The sequence below is a fragment of the Chiloscyllium punctatum genome, chromosome 23 (assembly GCF_047496795.1).
Source record: "Chiloscyllium punctatum isolate Juve2018m chromosome 23, sChiPun1.3, whole genome shotgun sequence".
In the NCBI taxonomy this organism is placed as follows: domain Eukaryota; kingdom Metazoa; phylum Chordata; class Chondrichthyes; order Orectolobiformes; family Hemiscylliidae; genus Chiloscyllium; species Chiloscyllium punctatum.
The window spans coordinates 60,452,814-60,477,531 of NC_092761.1; the positions used below are offsets into that span (position 1 = coordinate 60,452,814).

The following is a 24,718-nucleotide window of genomic DNA, read 5'->3' on the forward strand; positions in this document are numbered from 1 at the left end:
AACCACTGAGCCATCATCCACCCTATGGAGTTAATTACTCACCTTTTCTTGAGTAAAAGAAAGAGAAATTTAATGCCTACTCAGCCAGAGAAAAAATAATAAACGCAATGTCAAACATAGACACAAACAGAAGTAATATGTTCGAAATGGAGACAGTGAGTGGGACAGAGAGGAAGAATAATGGTAGTGCAGCTTAAAAGTTCTTAAAGTTCTTGGGGTGTTAGATTTTTAACTTGGGGTAATTGTTATTTAATTGTTTACTGGCAAAGATTGTAGATACCTTTGTGCTCTCAGTGAATGCTTGGTTTCCCAATTTGCTTTCCACTGAGTACTGTCTGCTGTGGTGATCAGGGAAATAGGGGGAGAAACAGAGAGAGAGAGTTAATAAAAGAGATAGAAAATCTTCCAGATTCTGCTGCTATGGCTCATCATTCTTTCTGCTCAGCAGCTTAGACCGAAGGGGCAAATCTTTCACACAGAGGGTGGTACGTGTCTGGAATGAGATGCCAAAGGAAGTGGTGGTGGCTGGTACAACTGCAACATTTAAGAGGCATTTGGATGGAAATATAAATAGGTTTGAAGAGATATGGGCTGGGTGCTGGCAGGTGGGACTAGATTGGGTTGGGATATCTGGTCAGCATGGACATGTTGGACTGAAGGGTCTGTTTCCATGCTGTACATCTCTATGACTACTGAAATATGGTTTGTTTTATATTCCCAAGTCTAGTTCTACTGTCTTTCCAAGCCAGCTAACAATTGGGCATGCCTCTCATCTCCCAATATGTGAAACTCAGAAATGTATGAATTAAAACAAAAGACACAAATTTCCTGATGTTGACTCAGTTGCCTGGTTTCAATGTCTTTCAATAAAAAGCAAATTTGAGTACAGATTTGTTAATTTATTCCATATGGGTCTTTTGGATTGTCTCAATGTGCAGTTAGGTGACCATGGCAGCCATTTTAGTTCAGTATTTCTCCTTATTTTAAAGCCATGGAAGGTTTCAGGAATAATAATCAGATGTTGGAACTTAAAATTTGATAGTTCACTTTTACCACTTTCACACTCTATGGCTTATCGAGTTATTGTTGTAAACGAATCAATTTTGCAAGTGTAGCAAGCTGTTAAGGCAGCTAATGGAGTATTAGTCTTTATTGCAAGAAGATGTGAGTAAGGGGTAGGGATGTTGCTCCAATTTTATAGGAAAAGGTTCAGATGGCACCTGGTGTATTGTGTGCGATTTTTAACTCCTTATCTCTGGAAGATGAGTGCAATGATGGTTCACCAGACTTGTTCCTTGGACCACATAACTGTCCTATGAAGAGAGACTCGGCAAACTGGGCCTTTATTCTCTAGATGTTTGAAGAATAGAGGTGATTTCATTAAAACCTACAAAACACGTAAAGGAGGTAGGAGAGATACACATAAGAATTTCCCCCTGGTTGGGGAGTCAAAAAACCAGGAGGCACAATTTAAAAATAAGGGGGAAATAAAAATAAGGGGGAATGCCATTTTGGACTGAGATGAGAAGAGATCTTTTTACTGGAGAGTTGTGATCATTTTGGAGTTCAGAAGTCTGTGTGATCTTAGTCTTTTTGTATATTTAAAGTAAAGGTTAAGAAATTTTTAATTATCAATAATGTAAAGAGTTGAGGGGATAACATGGGTAAATGCCATTCCAATGTTCGATCAGACATAATTTATTTAAATTACAGAGCTGGCTCAATGGGCTGAATGGCCTACTTCTGCTTCTATGTTTTCAATTCAATTAGACCATAGTCTCTAACTCAGCCAGATATCAGTGATCCTCGACATAGACCTCTCAATTAGATTTTAACCAATAGCAAGCACTTTCCATTGATGCACACAGAAAGTTTGTGAAACAGAATAGCAAAAACTGATTGATTCCAATTCTGGAGTAACAAAAATACCATTGAAGCACACTATCACTACTGAGCTTTACTTCTTTAATCATTTTTGCTCTCAAGATTGAAATTCTCAAACTTTTTCAATCTATTTGTCTGCCTCACAAGACAAGAAGGAACCTCCAATGGACAATGGACAGAGTTTAATTTAGATAAAAGTGAGGTGCTGCACTTTGGAAAGGAAAATCAGGGCAGGACTTATACACTTAATGGTAGGGTCCTGGAAATTGTTGCTGAACAAAAAGACCTTGGAGTGCAGGTTCATAGCTCCTTAAAAGTGGAGTCACAGGAAGACAGGGTAGTGAAGAAGGCATTTGATACACTTACCTTTATTGGTCAGTGCATTGAGTATCCGAGTTACAGTTGTACAGGACATTATGTGAGCCACTTTTGGATTACTGCATTCAACTCTGCCCTCCCTGCTATAGGAAAAGTGCAGAAAAGACTTACAAAGATATTGCTGTGGTTGGAGGGTATGAACTATAGGAAGAGGCTGGATAGGCTGGGACTATTTTCCCCTGTACCATCAGAGATTGAGGTTTATTGAGATTTATAAAATCATGACGGGCATGGATAGGGTTACTAGCCAAGGTCTTTTCCCCAAGGTAGGAGAGTCCAAAACTCGAGGGCATAGGTTTAAGGTGAGGCGGGAAAGATTGAAAAGGAACCTAATGGGAAACACAGATTTTCCTTTGCAACAAACAAATATGTCATGATTTAGTTGATACTGCAGGTTCATACGCGCAATTGTGAGAAAAAGTGCTACAAATTTGGTGGGAGATGTACTTAAGGTTGAATGTTCAGTAGTCTTCAAGATGTTCAAGCGAGTGAGTCCTAGGGAACAAGACTGAGCCTCTCACAACTGGCATTTCTTATTAATAAAGTACCTAGAAAATTACTAAAATCAGAAATATCATTCCTCTTGATAAGTGTTAATAATCCAGACTTTGGTGTGAGAGACACAAATTCAAAATTTACTGTTGACATGAAACTTGGAAGAATTAAGAAATTCAAATCAACACAGTTGGGTTGGTGGAATGAGTGGACAACGGGCAGGTGATATAAGGAATAGGAGTGGGATTGTGTCATTTGGCTTTTCTCGTCTACTCCACCATTTAATAAGATCATAGTTGATCTGATTAAGGCCTGAACTTCACCTTCTCTGGGAGTACAGCATTCCAAAGATTAACAATGTTCTTAAAAGACATAATCTTATTCTCAAACTGTGTCCCCAGGTTATTGACTACCCTGTTAAAACCCCGCAGAATCTTCTATGTTTCCATTAGATCACTTCTCATTCTTCGAAACTTCAATGAGTATGGATCCAATGTGCCGAACATTTCCTTATATGGCAACACCTTGACATCAAGAGTCAGTATACTAATCCTTTTCAGAATCCAAATCCTTTTCAGAATGGCATCTAATGCAAATCTATGTCTCTTTAAATAAGGAGACAAAAATTCTACACAATACTACAGGTGTGATCTCACCAAAATTGTGCAATCGCGGCAAGACTTATACTCAAACCCACACCCCTGTATTAAAAGTCAACATTCTACTTACCTTTCTAATTATTTGCTGTACCAACATACTAATTTATTATGATTCATGTTCAATGTCACCCACACCCCTTTTGTCCTGCAGCATTGTAATGTACAATCTCTCTCTATTTAAATAAGACCATAAGATCAAAAGGCATAGCAACAGAAATTAACCCATTCAGCCCACTGAGTCTGCTCGGCCATTCAATCATGGCTGGTAAGTTTTTCTAGCCCATTCTGTTGCTTTCTCCCCATAACCCTTGATCCCTTGATACTCAAGATCAAGAACCTATCTACCTCAGTCTTAAATATACTCAATGACCTGGCTTCCACAGCCTTCTGTGGCAGTAAATTCCATTGATTCACCACTGTCTGGTTGAAGACATTTATCCTTGCTGCCATTCTAAAAGGTCTTCTCTTTATTCTAGGGCTATGCCCTCGGGCCCTAATCTCTCCTACCAATGGAAACATCTTCCCAACATCCACTCTTTCCAATCAATTCAGTATTCTGTGTGTTTCTATTAGATCCATCCTCATTCTTCTAAATTCCATTGAGTATCGACCCAGAGTCCTAAAACTTTCCTTATTGTTAAGCTTTTCATTCCTGGGACCATTCTCGTGAACGTCCTCTGAACACACTCCAGGGCCAGTACTTCCTTCCTGAGATATGGGGCCTAAAACTGGGCACAATACTCCAAATGTGGTCTGACCAGAGCCTTACAGAGCCCCAGAAGTACATCCCTGCTTTTATATTCAAGTTCTCTCAAAATAAATGCCATCATTGTATTTGCCTTCCTAACTTCTGGCTCAACCCGCAAGTTTACCTTGAGGGGACCCCAAGTCTTTTTGCACTTTATACATCTTAATTTTCTCCCACTTAGAAAACAGTCCATGCCGCTGTTCTTCCTAGGCGCATGACTTCACACTTTCCCACATTGTCCTCCATCTGCCTCTTCTTTGACCTCTCTCCTAACCTGTCCGAATCCTTCTGCAACCTCCCCGCCTCCTCAATGCTCCTTGTACCACTACTTATCTTTGTATTGTCTGCAAACTTAGCCAGATGCCCTCAGTTCCTTCATCTACGTCATGTGTAAAAGTTGTGATTCCAACACTGAGGCTTGCGGGAACACCACTTGTCACCAGCTGCCATCCTGAGAAGGACCCTTTTATCCCCACTCTCTGTTTCCTGCCAGACAGCCAAGCTTCTATCTATGCTAGCATCTTACCTCTGACACCATGGACCCTTATCTTACTCAGCAGCATCCTGTGCTGCACCTAGACCAAGGCCTTGTTGAAGTCCAGGTAGATAATATCCATTGGCCCTCCTTGGTCTAACCTGCTCATCGCTTCCTGAAAGAATTCTATCAGATCTGTCAGGCATGACTCCCCTTGATGAAACCATGCTGACTTTGTCCTATTTTACCAAACACTTCCAAATATTCAGAAATCTCATCTTTCACTATGGATTCCAGGATCTTACCCACAACTGAGGTTCGGCTAATTGGTCTGCAATTTTCCATCTTTTGCCTTACTCCCTTTTTCAACAGAGACATCACGTTAGCGATTTTCCAGTCCTCTGGAACCCTCCATGATTTGAGTGATTTCTGAAAGATCACCACTAATGCTTCCACAATTTCTTCAGCTATCTCCCTTAGAACTCTGGGGTGTAGTCCATCTGGTCCAAGTGATTTATCCACCTTCAGGCCATTCAGATTTTCTTGAACCTTCTCCTTGGTGATGGCCACCATACTCAACTCTGCTCCCTCACTCTCTTGAATTTTTGGGATATTACTTGTTTCTTCCACGGTGAAGACTGACACAAAGTAATTATTCAGTTCCTCAGCTACTTCCTTGCTCCTCACTACTATCTCTCCAGCACCGTAATCTGTGCCATAAGATCATTTACCTTATTCCGTATTCAGATATAATTCCTTCAGTCCTGTATTAACCATCTCTCTTCTCATTGTCATTCATTTGTCCAGTGTGCTTGGAATTTGATTGCTAACCCTTTCCATAAACCCTGTCCTATGTGTGTCTGCGCTGGAGATTTTAATAACCTCTCCTGAGCTCTGCACTCATACCTCCTTCTTTAATTTGGGTTTTCTAATTTCCCCTGTAACTGAATCCTCCCCCCCCCCACTTAATTTATGGCCCAAGTTATGCAATTCACTAGAACTCTGGTCCCAGCATGGTTCAGATGAAGACCGTCCCATCGGAACCGGTCACGCCTTCCCCAGTACGGGTGCCAATGTCCCATGAATATAAACTCATTTCTCCCTCACCAACCTTTGAGCCACACATTTACCTTCTTAATCTTATTGACCCTGTGTCAATTAACTCATGCCCTTCCTGAAGAAGGGCTCATGCCCGAAACGTCGATTCTCCTGCTCCTTGGATGCTGTCTGACCTGCTGCGCTTTTCCAGCAACACACTTTCAGCTCTGATCTCCAGCATCTGCAGTCCTCACTTTCTCCTCAATTAACTCATGGCTCAGATAGTAATCCAGAGAATATTACTTTTTTGGTTCTACTTTTTAATTTAGCTCTTAGCTGTTCATACCCTCTTAGCAGAATCTCTGCTAAGGGAGTTTTATCTATGTTGCTGGGACTTACATGGACCATGACCACTGGATCTCTCCCCTCCCACTCCAAGTTCCTCTGTAGCCCGGATGAGATATCCTGAATCCAAGCACCTGGCAGGCAACTCGGGACTCTCAATCCTAGTCACAGAAAGCAGTGTCTCTTCCTTTAACTGTATTATCTCCAATTACAGCAACATCTTTCCTCTCTCCCCACACTTGAATGGTTCCCTGCACCACAGTGCTTCAGTCGTTTGGCTCATCCTCGCTGCAGTCAACCATTCCCATCTAGACAGGGAGCAAAACTCTTGAACCCGTTGGACAAAGACGGGGGGGTGGGGGGGGGGGGGTGGTGAGGCTCCTGCAACTCTACTTTCTGGATCCTTCTGCTTCCCTCACTCGCAGCCACACCCTCCTGTCCCTGACCACTGGCCAAATTCGAGTTAGTTAGTCTAAGGGGTGTGACCGTTCCTGAAACACAACATCCAAGTAACTCTCCCCCTCCCTGGTGTGTTGCAATGCTTGAAGTACAGATTTCAGCTCACTGACTCTGAGCCGGAGTTCTTGCAGCAACCAACATTTACTACAGACATGGTCACTGGGAATCAGAATGGGGTCCACCAGCTCCCACATCACGCAGAATCAACACATTACCTGACCATCCATCTTGATGTAATAATATTCTGCTTTTCTACTCTTGCCACCAAAGTACACAATCTCACCTTTCGCACACTCAAGTAATCTATCCATTTACATATTATTTCACAACCTTGAAGTTGTGACCAGTAGTTACTGACCAACCAGTGGAAACAGAATGCCCTTATTTATCTTGTTAAAATTCTTCACAATTTTCAACAACTCAATAAGGTCACCTCTTACTCTTCTCTACTCCAAGGAGAGTAAGCCTAATCTCTCTAATATTTCCTTGTATCTAAGATCTCTCATTCCTGGGAACATTCTTGTAAATCTCCTTTGATCTCCCTCCAAGGCTTTAACATCCTTCCTTAAATAAACTGCCCAGAACTGAACACATTACTTTAAATGTGGTCTGACTAATGATTTGTGGAGGTGTAGAGTCACTTCCTTGCTTTTATACTCTATGCCTCTATTTATAAATGCAAGTATCGGGGGGATCCAAGATGGCGGGGACCCAGCAAGTCTGAATCTATAGTGCTCCTCCCAAGACTTGGGCAAAGTGGGCCACCCACCCCCACCACACTCACCAAATCATTTAAAATTGCTGTTTAATTTAATTAATTGCTTAGTATTAAATTTAAACAATCTAATCTTTAGTAAAAATGATCAAAGGGAAGGGAGCCCGCAGCTCTCAGCAAGCAGGGACCCCTCCCCCACCCTCTCCAGCTGCAGCAGAGGCATCCACAGCCGCCCCGGGGGACTTACCTACAGTGGCAAGCCTCGTGGAAATGATCTCTAAACTGGATGCGAAGATCGACGCTTTCATTGAAGAATCCAGAAGTCGATGGGACTCACTCTCGGCCGCGCTGCAAAAGCACGACCGAGACATTAAAGGAATCGAGCGACGAGTCGGGGGGCGGAGCTAAAGGCCGCGATCTCCGAAACTACAGCTCAATCGGCCGTGGATCGGGTCTGGATTCTCGAACAGCGAGTCTGGACCTTAGAGAATCACATTGACGATAATCGAGGTCGTCGAAAAAATATTCGTTTGCTGGGCCTTCCCGAACGGGAAGAGGAAGGCCAGCTTACAGCGTTCCTCGAGCAGTGGCTGCCACAGCTTTTAAATCTGGAAGCTGGATCAGGCCAGATAAGGGTAGAATGGGCCTACCGGTTTGCAATGCGCGGGCCTGGCTCGAACCAGCGTCCCCGCCCGGTCCTGTTCCGTCTGCAGAGCTGCAAGGAGAGGCAGATACTCCGAGAAGCCTCTAGAAATCTTGGAAAAGATTCCCAAGCCATGATCTATAAAGGATCCAAGATCATGTTACTCCAGGACTTTTCCCCAGTTCTGGTCCGAAAGAGGAAGGCATTCGATGAGGCGAAGAAGTGTTTAAGGGACTGAAATATTCAGTACTCCTTACGCTACCCAGTGACGCTGCGCTTTAACCATGAAGGATCCGTGTATAACTTCGGATCGCTGGAAAAGGCTAAGGAATTTTTGGACTCTCTTAGATAAATTGTAAGAGATAATGGATGTTGGTTTGCCTTCCCCCGCACTCCGGTTTATATCCCCCCCCTTTTTCTTTTTTCTTACCTCACTGTTAAATATTATCTTGGGGTGTGGGGAGAGGGATTTATTTATTTGTTCTCTATTTAATGATTTTCTCCCCCCTTTGGGGTTTTTAAAAAAATTATTCTATGTATGTGTGTGTGTATGTATATATATGTGTGTATATATATATATATATATATAAAAATAATATATATGTATGTATGTATGTAAGCCGGGGGGGTTTAGTGGTTACCTTATTCTATTTTACCTCCGTCTCGAGGAGCGGGGTTGTTTTCCCTTGTTATTTTGTATTATTATATTTAATTATTATTTGTTGAGGTTGTAATTTTATAGTTATATATGTTTATACATGGTATTAACATTACCAAATATATCCAAGTGTTGGCGTGGGTGGGGCGGGGTGGGGGTAGGGTGCTCATTGTTAACTCTAGCTTTGTATTATATCTGAATTCTCCTCATCCTATTAAAGGAGCGCCTGGGTCAAGGGTGGGGCATTGGTTGGGAGAGGATACGATGGACCTTTGGAAAGGAAGTGACACCCCCTGGGAACAAGGGGGAAAATCTCTATTTAAATATGTTTTTTTTTATTATTTAGAAATAGTTTTTTATAATACTGTTGTGAGTGTATTAGAGGGCCTTTATTTTTGTGAATTTTATATGCTCTATGCTCGGGATGTTCTGGATAGGGTTTCCCCTCCCGAGGGGTCTCGGATTTGCCCAGATGATTATGGTTGATCATTTAGTTAAGTGGTGCACCTGAAATGTCAAGAGTAATAATTCGCCAGTCAAAAGGAAGAAAATATTATCAAATCTCAAGAAAGAAAGAGTTGATATAGCTCTCCTACAGGAGACACATCTGTTGGATAAAGAACACTTGAAATTACGACAGGGTGGATTTGATCAGGCCTTTTTTTCTTCTTTTAGCTCAAAAAGTAGGGGAGTTGTTATTCTTATTCGGAAGAATTTCCCTTTCAAAATCCTAAATCAGATAAAAGACGAATCTGGACGATATATTCTGATTAAAGCCCTTATAAATGGAGAAGAATATGGGATTTTAAATTTGTACTGCCCCCCGGCACACCCCTTTAAATTTATAACGGAAGCCTTCTCAAAATTGATGGCTCTTGGTGCCCGTCATACAATTATAGGGGGAGACTTTAATTGTATTATGGATCCGGAAATAGATAGGATTCCCAAGAGTACTGCAGGAGAATGTCCCAGATCTAGACAATTGGTGGATCTGAACAAAGAATTAGGATTAGTAGATGTATGGAGATGTCTTCATCCACAGCACAGAGATTTTTCTTTTTACTCCAATCCACATAAATGTCATACCAGAATTGATATGTTTTTTGCCCCCTCGATTGTTTTAAATTCCATATCATCCTGTAAAATAGGCAGTATCGCAATTTCCGACCACGCTGCTGTATATATGGAAATCAAGACGAGGAACAATGGAACATCCTCTCGGCATTGGTGTATGGACCCCTTCCTAATGAAAGATAGTAAATTTGTAAAGTACTTCTCTCAAGAATTTAAAACTTTTTTAGAAATTAATTTAGATACGGCTAGCAACCATCAATGATGTGGAAGACCATCAAAGCTTACGCGCAAAGTTTGATCATCTCCTACTCAGCGACCCAGAAAAAATTAAAGGGAGAACAACAGCGTCTGCTTGAAGCTCGCTTAAAAGCAGCTGAAACAGCATACGCTGATAGACCTTCTATTATCAAATTACAAAGGATTACGGCCCTTAGGACAGCTCTAAACACCACGCTTACCCAAACGGCTAAGAGGAAAATATTATTTGCAAATCAAAGGTTATATGTATTTGGCGACAAACCGGGTAGATACTTAGCATTTCCTGCAAAGAAACAAAAGGCCCCTCAAACTATCACGTCTATCAAGGAAACAACGGGTATTTTGACTCATGATCATAAAAGGATTAATGCAATCTTTAGAAAATTTTATTCTGATTTATATAAATCGCAGGATTGTGAAGACTGGACTAGGAGGATGCAATCAGTTTTTAAAAATTTGACCTTTCCGGGCCTAACTCCGGAACAAGTATTGGTCTTAAATGGTCCCCTAACAGTCCAAGAAATACTTGACGCAATCAGGAAACTTCAGAGCGGTAAGGCACCGGGCCCAGATGGTTTTCAAGCTGAATTCTATAAAGAATTTACAGGAATATTGGCTGGTCCACTTATGGACATGTATAACTGTGCATATCGTCAGGGCTGTCTCCCGCCTTCGCTGAAAGAGGCAAATATCTCTCTTATCCTTAAAAAAGGAAAGGATCCAGAAGATTGTGCATCATACAGACCAATATCCTTGCTAAATGTAGATTTTAAAATCCTTTCTAAAATGTTAGCATTGAGACTAGAAAGGGTACTGCCACATATCACAAAGGAGGACCAGACGGGGTTTATTAAGGGCCGTAGATCATCCAATAATATTAGAAGGGTTTTGAATATGATTCAAGCCTGCCATCAGGGAAAGATACCAGGAGTAGTAGTTTCATTAGACGCGGAAAAGGCATTCGATAGGGTTGAATGGTCATATTTGTTTTACACATTGGAAAGGTTTGGCATTGGAAAGGTGTTTACCAAATGGGTCTCAACATTGTATAGTGATCCCAAAGCAGTTGTGGTTACCAATGGATTAGGTTCGGATAGCTTCAGTGTGGGTAGGGGCTGCCGTCAGGGATGTCCTCTCTCGCCATTATTACTTACGCTAATAATTGAACCACTAGCAGAAGCTATACGGGCTGATCCTAATTTCACGGTCCCGAGGATTGGTACAGGTAAACATAAAATTACCCTTTATGCAGATGATGTTCTTCTATTCTTCAGTAATCCTCTGATGTCCGTACCTCACTTAATCCAAGTTATTAATACATTTAGCGCATTCTCAGGCTATAAAATTAACTCCTCAAAATCGGAGGCTATGCCTTGCTATAATACCCCACTTAGGAGACGGATCCCATTTTCCCTTTCGTTGGTCCCTGGAGGGTTTCTTACGTTTAGGCATTTTTATTACCCCAGTATTTGGTCAGTTATACAAGGTTAACTTTGTGCATTTACTGGGAAGGATAAGACAGGACCTCCAGCGATGGGGAGACCTTCCAATTTCCTGGCTGGGTAGAATAGCACTAATTAAAATGAATGTCCTGCCCCGTCTCCTATACCCTATGAGAATGCTTCCGGTGATGCTGCCGAGGCTGGCACTACATAAATTATATGGCTGGTTGGTTCCTTTATCTGGAATCACAGACGGCCTCTCATTAAGCTGAAGAAGCTACAGCTGCCACAGGCAAGGGGATGATTGGACTTCCCAGATTTTAGGAAATATCAGTTAAGTTCCCTATTAAGTTACATAGCTGATTGGGTCTTCTCTTACCCGCAGTCAATCTGGCTAGACATCGAGGCTTCTCAAGTAAAATGCCCACTTATTAACCTTTTATTTTCAGACAAGAGGAAAATCATTACGGATCACTGTAAAAACCCTATAATACCAAACACAATTAAAGCTTGGAATATAATGCGGCAAAATGAGGGCAACTCATATAAAACATCCCCCTATGTGCCGATACTGGGAGCATGGGGATTCCCACCGGGGTTTACAGACGCCACTTTTAAACTCTGGAGATCCAGGGGTATCTCATGTCTAGGGGACCTATTTAAAGATGGGGCCCTGATGTCTTTTGAACAGCTGTGTCAGAAATTCGGATTACCTAATGGTGACCTCTATCGATACTTCCAAATTCGTGATTATATACAAAAGAAGACTACGTTATTAGATAGTCTTTATAAATCAGATAGAGAATGTAGAGTACTACAACCAATGGGGGTATCCTCCATCGGTACTATTTATCATTTACTACACGATGAAGTATCGGGAGATATGGACAATCTGCTTAAAACATGGGATCAGGAATTGATCTAGAAATCTCTATAGAAACGTGGAATGACATTTGGGAAAACGCCAGAAGAATCACCATCTGTAACAGAACTCAGGCTATCCAGCTGAAGATACTTCATAGGGCCCATATAGCACCGGATCGATTGGCAAAATTTAAGGCAGGAGCATCTCCAATGTGTCCCAAATGTAAAATAGAGGTGGGCACTCTTGTACATTGCCTATGGACCAGTCATAAGATCCATAGATACTGGACTAAAGTAGCAAGTACCCTGACAGAAATTTTAGGAATGGAAATTAAAGTGGACCCTGTATCTCTTCTTTTGGGCTTTTCGAACTTACCCTCCCTGGATATGCACGGGAAGAGACTATTTTCTATTCTCTCTTTCTGTGCAAGGAAAAATATTTTGGTAAACTGGGTGGCTGAGGGCCCCCCCTGGACTTTCAAATTGGCACTGATTAATTATGGAAAGTATTCCCTTGACTTCCTTACACATATGGTGCACCGAAAGACCGAATTATTTTATAAAATATGGCAGCCCTTCTTGAATTATATGAATACAGATATTTCGGCTATCCTAACAAGGGCTTTTATTTAATTGAGATTACGAACCTGGCTGGTTCGGGGCCCCTTGGGAGAGGAATCCCGCACGAATACGGGTTTTGTTACATTTGATGGTAACACATTCCGAGCATGTATCTCACTACCCAATTTCTATGTTATCTGTTGTTTTTTTGTTTTTTTTTCTCTTTCTCTTACTTGAATAATGTAAGAGACTTAAATATACACTCTGGTTAGTTGTAGGTTAGATTAGTAGTTAGTTGAGTTTTATTTTTTTTCTTTCTCGGTATTTTTCTTTTGTTAAATTTTGGTTATTATATATTTAAGATTTAATTGTATATCAATGTTTGTACTTGAGAGTTTTGTTTATTTTTGTAAACTTGTAAAAATGCTAAATTTCTAATAAAAATATCTATTTAAAAAATGCAAGTATCTTATTAGCCTCCTCAACAATTGTTTCAACTTGCCTGGCCACATTCAGAGAATTATGTACTTGAACCCCAAGGTCCCTCTGCTCCCATACTCCCCTCAAATTGGGACCATTGAACCTGCATTGTCTCCACCACTACCACCAAAACTGCACCAAAAAGCACTAAGAGTCAACCTCAATAGCTTCAGAGTTGACTGTAAAAAGGTGATGCTCATTGGATTTTGTATTTAAGAGTTGGGTTCAACCCTTCTTACTCCATTTTCAACTAGCTACCTTCCCCCTCACCTTACCACAACCTCACCTTTGATGGTTTGCATTTCCCTTACCAGGCCTTGTTAGTTAAATGGAAAACATGGCTGACTTACTGGTAGTGGTTAATAGATTGAAGAAATATTCTGCAGTTGATTTGATAATGAGAAATCAATCATGTGCAAGAGCTCTTCTGAATATAAAGAAATAAAGAAATGTTGGGTTTTTGGGCTCTTCTGGCACAATAGTAGTGTCTCTACCTCTGAGCCAGGAGCCCTGGGTTCAAGTCCCACCTGCTCTGGAGGTGTGTAACAATATCTCTGAACAGGTTGATTAGAAAAAGCTGCACAGCAAGACAGGAAATGGATTGTCTATACACAATATCAATTGTGCTCCCTACCTCTCCCTCACCTTTGGTGCTCTGTATTGCCCTTAATGGATTTTGAATGTCAATCAATCAATTGGAAAACGAGGGTGATTTAATGGTGGCGGTTAATAGATGAAAAATACAACACGTGATTTGGTGAGGGAATAGAAATGTTCAGTTTTGTGCAAGTTGTCTGGATACGAAGAGGAAAAATAGGTATCTTTCCCGACTCCCATCCCCCCTACTGTCGCTATTTTCAGGCCTGGGTGTCCTTAGGGAGGGAGCATGCAGTGCTTATCAATATTTTTGATGCTTTTAGGAAGAGGTGGGCCCCGCAAAGGGTGGAATGTCCTTTCGTCCCTTCCAACTCCACTTTGATTTAACCTCATCCCTCTCTTCTTACCTCTCTCTCACCTTGGGTATTGCTGCATTGATGGGCTCTGCAGGTCAGTTGGAAACATGGATGATTTCAGTGATGGCGCATCACAGGTGAAAAGTGACAAGGATGGTTTGGTGATGGGCAAAAAAAATTGTTCAGATGTGTGTGAAAGTACTTCTGAATATAAAACAAAAGCGATAAAGAAATGGGTTCTTGTGATGTTGTGGTGGTATTCTTACCTTGGAGCCAGCAATCCGTGGTTCAAGTCCTTCCTGCCTCAGAGATATATGTCTGAGCAGGTTGACTGAAAAAAAAATGTGAGCTCTCCCAGCTCCATTCTAATTTACTCCCCTCCCTATTTTTGACATTGTCACCCCTTACGAGTGCTGCTTGAAAATTATTAATTGTTTACTCAATGACATGGGTGATTTGGTGAGTTGGTCTGTTAACTGGCTGATTTGATGACAGAAACCAAAAACAAGAGCTGGCTTCTTCCCCAGCGGTGAGTTGGCTTCTGGACAGGGAAGGGTTTTTGTTGCTAAACTCAACATCTGGATTTCAATCTGTGAAACAGATGATGGGTGATGACTGAAAGAAGAAGAACATGTCCAGCCATCTGATTCCACTAAAAAGCTTGTTACAAATTCACACACACTTCCCCCATTGCAGAGCAGCCTGGAACATGAATTAATCTAATTACAGGCATAATTGTGATGTAGAATGGACGTGATCAAAATTGGGCCTTACTGCTTCCATTTTACATTAATAAACAAGAGCCACTTCTTTCCCCACTTACACATAAGATTAGATTCCCTACAGTATAGAAACAGACCCTTCGGCCCAACAAATCCACACCTATCCTTTGAAGAGTAACCCACCCAGGCCCATTCCCCTACCCTATATTTACCCCTGACTAATGTACCTAACTAGGTGAAAGTGAGGACTGCAGATGCTGGAGATCAGAGTCAAAAGTAGAGTGGTGCTGGAAAAGCACAGCACGTCAGGCAGCATCTAAGGAGCAGGAAAATCGACATTTCAGGCAAAAGCCCTTCATCAGGAATAAGGCAGGGAGCTTCCGGGGTGGAGAGATATATGGAAGGGAGGTGGGGCTGGGGAGAAGGTAGTAAGAGTGCAATAGGTGGATGGAGGGGGGTTTAAGGTGATAGGTCAGAACGGATAGGTGGGAAGGAAGATTGGCTGGTAGGACAGGTCATGAGGATGATGCTGAGTTGGCAGGTTGTAAATGGGGTAAGGTGGAATACACCTAACTCTATGGGCAATTTAGTATGGCCAATTAACCTAACCTGCACACCTTTGGATCGTGGGAGGAAACTGGAGCACCCGGGGGAAGCCCCAGCAGACACGGGGAGAAAGTGCAAACTCCACACAGACAGTCACCTGAGACAGGAATCAAACCCAGGTCCCTGGCACTGTGAGGCAGCAGTGCTAACCACTGAGCCACCATGCCGCCCTAAACCTGTTCCTTGCTGCACACATGGGTCTGAACTAAACTGACTTTACTGTGTGCTAATTTTGCATATTAGGTATAAAAGGAGGTGTGAAAGAGCAAATAAATAGAGCTCCACTAATGATAGCTATAGTCATCCACTCACTCTGACTTACACATTAGTTCTGAGGAAGGGTCACTGGACCCAAAACATTAATTCTGATTTCTCTTCACAGATGCTGTCAGACCTGCCGAGCCCTTCCAACAATTTCTGTTTTTGTTTCTGATTTACTGTATCCACAATTCTTTTAGTTTTTATTAGATATTAATTCTACCTGTTAATCTGCTATTATAAGTGCTTCTACCTGAACATGTTAATCTTATGATCATTTGTGATTTGTGGTTAGAATTCTTTGTCTGATGACTGGAGAAAAGTAGGTTAACTGATTCACTTGACATTTTATACCTAGCTGTCTGTTGGTGGTGTTAGCATTAATAGAATATAATCCAGTTAAAATGAAGTGGTATGTTGTGACATATTTGGGGCTCCAGTTCTTTCCTAGACGTGAGTCTTGTCAACTTCCTCAAATGATTCAATGAGGAGTTAAGACGAAGGCAATTCATCAAACACCTTTGATTAATATTTCATACAACGTTAATTGTGTTACTAGATCCCAGTGTTCTGAATGTGATAGAAAAAAGTTTCAATCATTTGATGATTCAAATGAGGTAAAACATCACATCGAACTCGGTGGGATTTAATGTCTAAAATGTGAATTGATTTCAGCAATTTTGAATTATGAACTTTGTGGTGAAAGCTATGCTTGCACAAAGAAACCTCTTAATTTCAGGATATGATTGAGTGGTTTGAAGATTTGCCAAAAAAAAATTGGCAGCACTTTATCAAGTAGCACTTTAGTTCTGTCAGAGGAATGTTTCAGGGTGGGGTCGGGCTGTGGTGTTTAGGGGAGGGGAGAAAGACACTTTTTGTTTCTAAAGTATAAAAGAAAGAGTGTCAGGGTGCCTTTTGATGACAAGAAATAGATAAAGGAGGAGGTCACCCAGCTCCTGAAGCTTGTTTCACTATTCACTAATCTATTCGACTGAGTTCGACTGGGACAACACTACTATTATAGGACAAGCCAAACAGAGAACAGCCAGGGAATTCCTAGATGCATGGCACTCATCCACAGATTCAATCAATAAGCACATCGACCTGGACCCAATATACCGGCCACTGCAACGGACAGCTGGAACTGACAACCGGAAGCGGCAGATTCAAACCACTATAAATGCCGGAGGAAAGATCACAGAAGCGCTTCACAGGAGGCTCCCAAGCACTGAGGATGTCACCTAGACAGGGGACGAAACGTCTGCAACACAAATTCCCAGATCGGCGAACCAAACCACAACAACTAATCTATCACTATGTTCTTTCACCTCAGCCACACTTTCTCACATGCTCCCCATATCCCCTGATTGTTTCCCTTTTGCGAAGAATCTCTCAATCGCCATTTTAACTATTCACAGTGACATCTCATCAAGGGGAAGAATTTCAAAGATTCATAATTGTCTGAGTAAAGAAAGCTCTCTTCATCTCAGTCCCATGTAGCTGGATCTTATCAGGAAACAATGCCCCTAGACTCTCCAGTCAGGGAAACAACCTCTCAGCATTTACCTTCCAGATGTCAATGGAATCCCCTCTCAGTCTTCTACACGGGCCCATTCTATTCAACCTCTGCTGACAAGGTAGTGCTTCCATCCCAGAGATGAAGTATAAACAGGCACCTTCTGTTTATATCAGCATTTATCCTTTTTATTGATATTCATCTGCTGTGCTTAAATGTTCACTCATTTCTGTTAGATTATGAGAGTCTGGTAACTGATCTACACTTAGTGTGGTTAAGGCTGGGCCTTGCCTCAGAACTAAAGTAAGCAGACACCACAGAAAGATCTAGAAGCTGAGCTGCAACCAAAGTCTGGACATTTTGTGACTGCAGAAATATTTAAAAACTCTTGCAAATTAACTTGTTGCACACATTCATCTTAAATCAAATATACCACACTTTCAGATGTACAAAATGTATTCTGAGTGATGGGGGCATAGCCTTTTATAAAGTAATATTGTGTGTGTGACAAATGTAATGTTCCTGGCATAACATAGTGCATTTTTGTTATTTAGGGCAATAAAAGTGAATGAATAGATCTGCAGATCTGTCATAACCAATCATAACTGTGACACAAGCTTGACTGGCTTCCTCCGGTTACCACATTCTGACCATCACCTCATCGTGGGCAAAACCACAGGAAATCAGCTTTGAGCTGTAACTTTAAAGAAGACTGGAACTGTAAAATATTAACCCATCAACCTTCCCCAAACCACTCATGTAAACATCCCCCCAGTGATAAGAGTGGGGTGATACAGTGATCTATGTATTGGTAAATGACTAACACCTCACCTCCCATCCGGATGTTGTTGTTGCTGCTGGATGGTTTGAACACCTGGACATCCTGCGAGAGGACTGAGAGTTTGTCGGACTGTGACGGAGTCTCCTCAACCTCAGGGTCAGGGGAATTCTGCATCATCTCTTCAATCTCCTCAATGACCTGTAGGTGGATGAGCAGACACTTGCATCTCAGACATTCTGCTAACTCGACTCTTTTTAACAGTGTTTTTTCCCTCAGAGTTCTGTTTGAAGATGTTGGATGGTCAGTGGGTAAGGGTAATAATGATGCACCCAGACTGTGTACACTTCAGGTTCCTACACTGTCTGTGCTGAGCTGGGGGGATGGAGGGGAGCTGCTATCATTGGGAAAAGTGCCTCACCAATCATTTACAATTTCCTTTCAAGCTGCCTCACCTTTCAACCTCCATTCACCAAAATGTCTGCAGTTGAATAACCCTTTCTTTTCCTTTGATGGTCTTGCCCTCAGTAAAGTTTTTCCCATTCTAGTCACTACTCCACATATCATAGGCTTGAGCTGAACTGGTTGGCTAGATCTATCAATTCTTACTCTCACATAATGATCATTCTGGATAATCTGTAGTTTCCTGTCTTCAACACTGACAGACTCCTGAAACCCCTCTCTGCTGTTCTTTTCACCCCTACAAGCCAATAATATGTGCCAGGAGTTTATGGACATCTTGGTCATGAGAAAAAGTCTATTTTAACAGTTACCACTCTCCCTTCCTTCTGGGAGTTGGTTAGCTCAGTTGGCTGGCTCACTTGCCATACAGAGTGACACCGACAGCTTGGATTCAATTCCTACACTGGCTGAGGTTACCACAACAGATGGTAACTTCTGTCATGGTAATCTTCTCAGTATCTCCCCTCACATGAGGCATGATGACCCTCAGGTAAAACCACCACCAGTCATCACTCTCTAATGAGAGTGTAGCCCTCTGGTCTGGTAAGGCTGTAGTGATTCATTACTTCCCTGCAACTCTCAAACAGAATACTTGCTGCCCAAGCGAAACTGTTGGTTATCTCTATTTATTCTCTATCTCTCACACATTTTGCTCTTGCGGCCTATTTTCTGCCCTCTTGCCCATTTCCACTAAACATCCAGCCACCCAACTTCCACTCCTGCCTCCCATACCAGCTTCTCAGGACCTGGAGTTTAATTATTATGACCAGGATCTAAGGCACTTTCTTGCAATAGCTCCTAACCCTCCATTGGGGAGGGTCAATGGTAGATCAATAACCATCCATCGTACTTCTGTCATCTTTCCAAACATGGGCTGAATTCAAGACTTTTCAGCCAATATTTCAAATAATAAAGGTAGGGGCTTTTTTAGCTGGGTTGTCAATATTACTTAAATAAAAATAAGATAGTATAGATACTGGAAATCTGAAATAAATAAAAATGGAGAAACTCAGCAGGTCTGGCACAGTCTGTGGTGACAGAAATAAAGTTAATGTTTCGAGTCAAACATGATTCTGCCTCAGATTAGAATCCCTATAGTGTGGAATCAGGCCATTTGGTTCATCAAGTGTACATCAACCCTCCGAGAAGCATCCTACCCAGACCCACCCCCATCTCTATAATCTTTCATTTCCCATGGCTAATCCATGTGGCCTGCACATCCCTGGACACTACGGGCAATCTAGCATGGCCAATCCACCTGACCTGCACATCTTTGGACTGTGGGAGGAAATGGAGCACCCGGAGGAAACCCACGTGGAAACTGGGAGAATGTGCAAACTCCACACAGACAGTCACCCGAGGGTAAAATCAAACCCAAGTCCCCCAGCACTAGGGGTAGCGGTGCTAACCACTGAGCCACCAAACTGTTCACCCTGTTTCTCTCTCCACAGATGCTAAGCTTCTCCAGCCTCTTGGGTGCTTTTATCTTAATGTTGTTCACCCTCATTTTCAGTGTCCTCCAGCCTAGGATTGAATGATGGGCAGCGGTTAGTTCAGTCTGTCCTTCCCGAGATGTTCGCTGCACTGAAGACTTAGACTTGCTTTTGCAGCCAGACTGAGAGTCTCTCTTGAAGATGATGGCACCAATGCCACATTCCAGTTGTTTTTCATTTTGCTTCTTTCTGCGTCGACTTTGTTGGCTTTGGGAATTTACCTGTTCAGCGGTGAAGAGAGGCTCCTCACTATTGCAGGATACGATGATGTCCAACTTTTCAATTAATTCTCCATCCTCACTGATACTATCCTTGTCACTAACCTGAACAACACATGGGAAAAAGAGAGGCAAATCAGCATTGTTTTATCACATCTTTTCAATTTCAGTATATAAATCACAAGTTCTTCAATCTAGTTCTCTCTCCTACAATGAAACGTCACAACAATCAGCAAAGAGGCACTTTCTTAATCATTTTTGGGATGAGGGCATCACTGGTTAGGCCAGTATTTATTGCCCATCCCTAATTACCCTGAGGGCAGGTAAGAGTTAACCACATTGCTGTGCGTCTGGAGTCACATGTAGGCCAGACCAGGTAAGGATGGCAGTTTCCTTCCCTAAAGAGCATTAGTGAATCAGACAGGTTTTTTCCAAAGAGCAGCAATGGATTCATGGTCATCATTCACCGTTAATTCCAGATTTTTATTGAATTCAAATTCCACCCTTTGCCATAGTGGGATCGAACCTGTGTCCTCAGAACATTCCCTGGGTCTTGTGGATTTTTGGGAGAAAGTGAGGTCTGCAGATGCCGGAGATCAGAGTCATAAAGTGTGGTGCTGGTAAAGCACAGCAAGTCAGGCAGCACCCGAGTAGCAGAAGAGTCGACGTTTAGCGCATAAACCCTTCATCCTGATGAAGCACTTATGCTCAAACCATCGACTCTCCTGCTCATTGAATGCTGCCTGTCCAGCTGTGCATTTGCAACGGCACACTTTTCATCTCTGGATTAACAATCCAGTGGTAATACCATTAGGCCATCACCTCCCTCACTGAATAAATTGTTGGAGCTACGCACTGACAAGTGCCCAGGTCCTGACAGACTTCATCCTCATATCATTTTAAAAAGCAGCCAGTGAGTTAGTTGATGCCTTAGTTTTAATTTTCTGTAATTCCTTTGATTTTGAGATATTCATTTCAGATTATTACTGAAAAAAAAGGAAGAAGACAGAAAACAGGAAACTGATGAACATTGGTCATGGAAGCTTTTCTTAAAGAGGTTAGAACACGGCACTTGGATGAATGTGGTAATCAGGCAGAGTCAACAAGATTTTGTGAAAAGGGCGTCATGTTTGAACAATCTGCTGGAGTTCTTTGGCAGGGGGTAATACAAGCTGGGAAAAATGGAGAACTAGGGGATGTACTGTACTTAGATTTCCAGAGGTTACAAACCACATAAGGAGGCAATAAAGGTCGTGGTAGGGAATAACGTATTGGCATGGATAGATATTGCTTGCTGCCAGGAATCAGACATAAACATAATTGGAACTTTTCAGGTCAGCAAGATGTACCAAGTGCCACATGGATCCCTGATGGGACATCAACTGTTGACCATTTATATAAATGATGAAGGGGTGGGGAAGGTATGGGTGCGATATTTGCTGACAACTGGTAACCAGGCAACAGTGGATCCTTCCCAGAACAAAAGATTCGGAGGTGGAAGTCAGACAAGTGCTGCTGGCCAATCAGAAGCTACAAGCTCCATTGACCAGCTACACCAATGGGGTGGTAACATCCAACAAGGTTAGACTCCAAGCTACAGAAGCAGAGGGGTGAGGGTGGTTGGAAGGCTGTAGATATCATTGAAAGTCATCAGTTCCTTACACCCCACCTTTAACAACTTTCTCACACATCTCCCTCCAGAACTCTTCCCCTGCCAGATGAACTGATCCACTCTTTCAGTAAACCTAGTCTCTTGTGGGGAATCTACATGCCAATGTGCAGATTGTATATTAATCAAGGCTGCCTTGCCCACATTACTGATCAGCTGAAAGTTGCCTGTCATGTATCGTGTGAACATGCTCCTGACATGCCCCTTGCTAAAGCATTGGCATCTGCTTTCCTTTCGTTGGTTGCCATACTCAATGGATTCTGTCTGTTTGCCCAAGAAGGGACTTAAAGCTTCAAGCACCCACTGATGGTTGAACCATGGTGAGTAGCTCACTGGTTAGGGTCATCCTGACCTGAGGTAGCTGTTGGCTGACCAGTGGGCCATGAAAGTCCTTTTTGTTATACTCCTAAAGGTAACTGCATTAAACAGAATTCAAGTGCACATTTTTCTGTGAAAGCCTTATTTCAGTTAGCCACACTCCATAAAATTCATTTCCCACTGATTACTAGCTCCCCATATTTATACAACCAACTCAAACTCAATTACCTCTTAATTAATGTATTCATTCATCCATTCCCCAATTCCATTAGGTCTCAGGTATTCCTTCAGACCACATTAGATCATATCACTTCTTACCATTAGCTACAGCCTGTAACTTCCATTCCCTACACCAAGTTACATGTGATTATTATTCATAATCATTGATTTCCCTGCTGTGTTAATGTTTTAAAAAGCACTTTAGTGGTTGCAAAATACTTCAGAAAATACTGATCACTTAAGAGGACTTATTTCTTTTCACAGAATTTAAAATGACCAAAATCTTGCTTTCTGCCCTCATCCCAAAGATAGTCTGACATGAACAGACATAATTGCTTCATGAGTGTTGACTGAAAATGATATTGGAAGCTGCATCAGAATTCCCCTGAATTTAGTAGATCCAGCTTTCAGTGTGGTATGCCAAGGTAATCGATAGCTGCATAACCTGTATAGCTGTGACTATAGACCCTGGTAAAGAGAGCAGAGGCTTGTTTTCAGGTACATGTTGGCGCCGTCTGCAGCTATCCCCATTGGTGCATTGGTCTACCTAGTGTCTGCAATAGTCAATTGCAACTTGGGTGTTCTTGTTGGCATGTGACAACATGACTCTGTGCAGGCACTGCCACATAGCTGCCCTCTGACATCTCCTTCAGTGACCCACCCAAAAGGGAGGGTATTCAAGATACAGGTCATGCCTGTATCTTGAATATTTTTTTTCTTTGACCCTCTCCGCTGTCGCCTTGACAGTGTTTCTAAGGAGTTGAGCTGCTTCAAGACATTTCCAAGGACCTTCAGGATTGAAAGAAAGGAAGATCTGCCTTTATGTGGTGCTGTAATATAACCACTGGCTGTCTCAAAGTGAGTTAGAGTTAGAGTTAGGGTTAGGGTTCGGGTTCAAGTGGACCCTAATTCTATCACTGTACAACAAAACACTCCTAAAGTGTGGTCACTGTTGTAATGTAGGAAAACTTTGTGCAAAGCAATGTCCCAAAACAATGCTGTGATAATGACAGTGCAATCTGTTGATTGAGGGATAAATATTAGGCATGACACCACAGATAACTCCTCTTCATGACAACATATTGGAACTTCTTAATGAGCACGCAGGCAAGGACCATCAACTTTGGTTTAACATCATATCTATGAGGTGGCACTTCTGACAGTACAGCACTTCCTCAGCGGTGCTCTAGAGAGTCAGCCTTTGGTTTTATGCTCAAATTCTAAAGTGGGATTTGGACCCAAAACCCTGTGACTCAGTGCTTCCTAGTGAGTCATAGTGGATACATTGTAATGATTTCTAATCTGATACTTTCCTTCAATCGTCTTTTGCCTTAAGTTTCAATCTCATTAAACTTAACTTCGTCTTCAATATTCTACTCACAGCATGGATAGGATCCTGCTCCCACCCGTCTTTGCACACACAGTCCTCAGGTTGCAAGTAGGTTCCATTTCTGAGTCCTTTTGCAAGTTGGAACACAATGAAGGACAATTCAGAAAGTGCTCGTATGTTGGATATTTTAAATTACACCAGTGTATGGGATTGCATTTGTAAGTACGAGTGTTTATAAGTTGGTCATTGAAAAACCCATATTGAAAGCCATACAAACGAGCAGATAGTTGGATGGTCACATTGAAAAGGAACCTATCAATAGCAATTTGATCTAAACTAATTAGTTACAGTCCACAAAGGTGTCTTACTTTGTTAGAGATGATTGACAGTTTGAGGGGCAGCACTCCACAAACAGAGGGCAAAGTGAGGAAGCAGGTCTCCATGAACTGTCAGAGTCAGCGTGGGGATTGAACCCCTAGCACTCCCTAGCCATTGAACAACCTATACTGTTGGAAAATTCAGGATACCTAATAAGGTCTTACTCTATCATTCATTCCCCATTGCCTTGATATTGTTAAAGGAGTGATCAAATTTAGTTATGAATTCATTGGTGGTCCTCATATGTGACAGAATTCCATATTCTAACTGCAAACTGTGTTAAGAAATGCTTTGCAGTTGTTCCAAGGAAATCACCTCAGCAAAATCAATCAAGTTGGAAAAGTGGCTTTGTAGAGAATGTGAGAGTCCCCACAAGGGCTTGTGAGCAGGGGTTCCACTGTCAGTGACCCACTGTCAATGATGAAGCTCCAATTATGCCCTGCCCTGCATCTTGGGCAAATTCAGACATCCCTGACATCACTGTGAAGTTCCTACAGGGCTTTGGAGACAAGGGTTAGAGCTAATGTAATTCAACACGTTCTCAGTTCACAAAATGCTGGGCACTTGCAGTTCTTTAATTTTTCAGACTGAATCTTACAATGACAAGAAAAATTAAACGTCA

General features: G+C 42.0%; 1 protein-coding gene across 2 annotated transcripts in view; it reads right to left on the minus strand.

The window, feature by feature from the left end:
• Positions 1-24,718, minus strand: part of fez1 (fasciculation and elongation protein zeta 1 (zygin I)) — a 100,805-nt gene that overhangs the window by 25,462 nt on the left and 50,625 nt on the right. For both annotated transcript variants that reach the window (XM_072593071.1, XM_072593070.1), the window contains exons 3-4: positions 20,186-20,287; positions 18,063-18,210 (exon numbers count right to left, since the gene is read on the minus strand). In XM_072593071.1, coding sequence (XP_072449172.1) covers positions 18,063-18,210; positions 20,186-20,287 — 250 coding nt within the window. The remainder of the gene's footprint in view (positions 1-18,062; positions 18,211-20,185; positions 20,288-24,718) is intronic.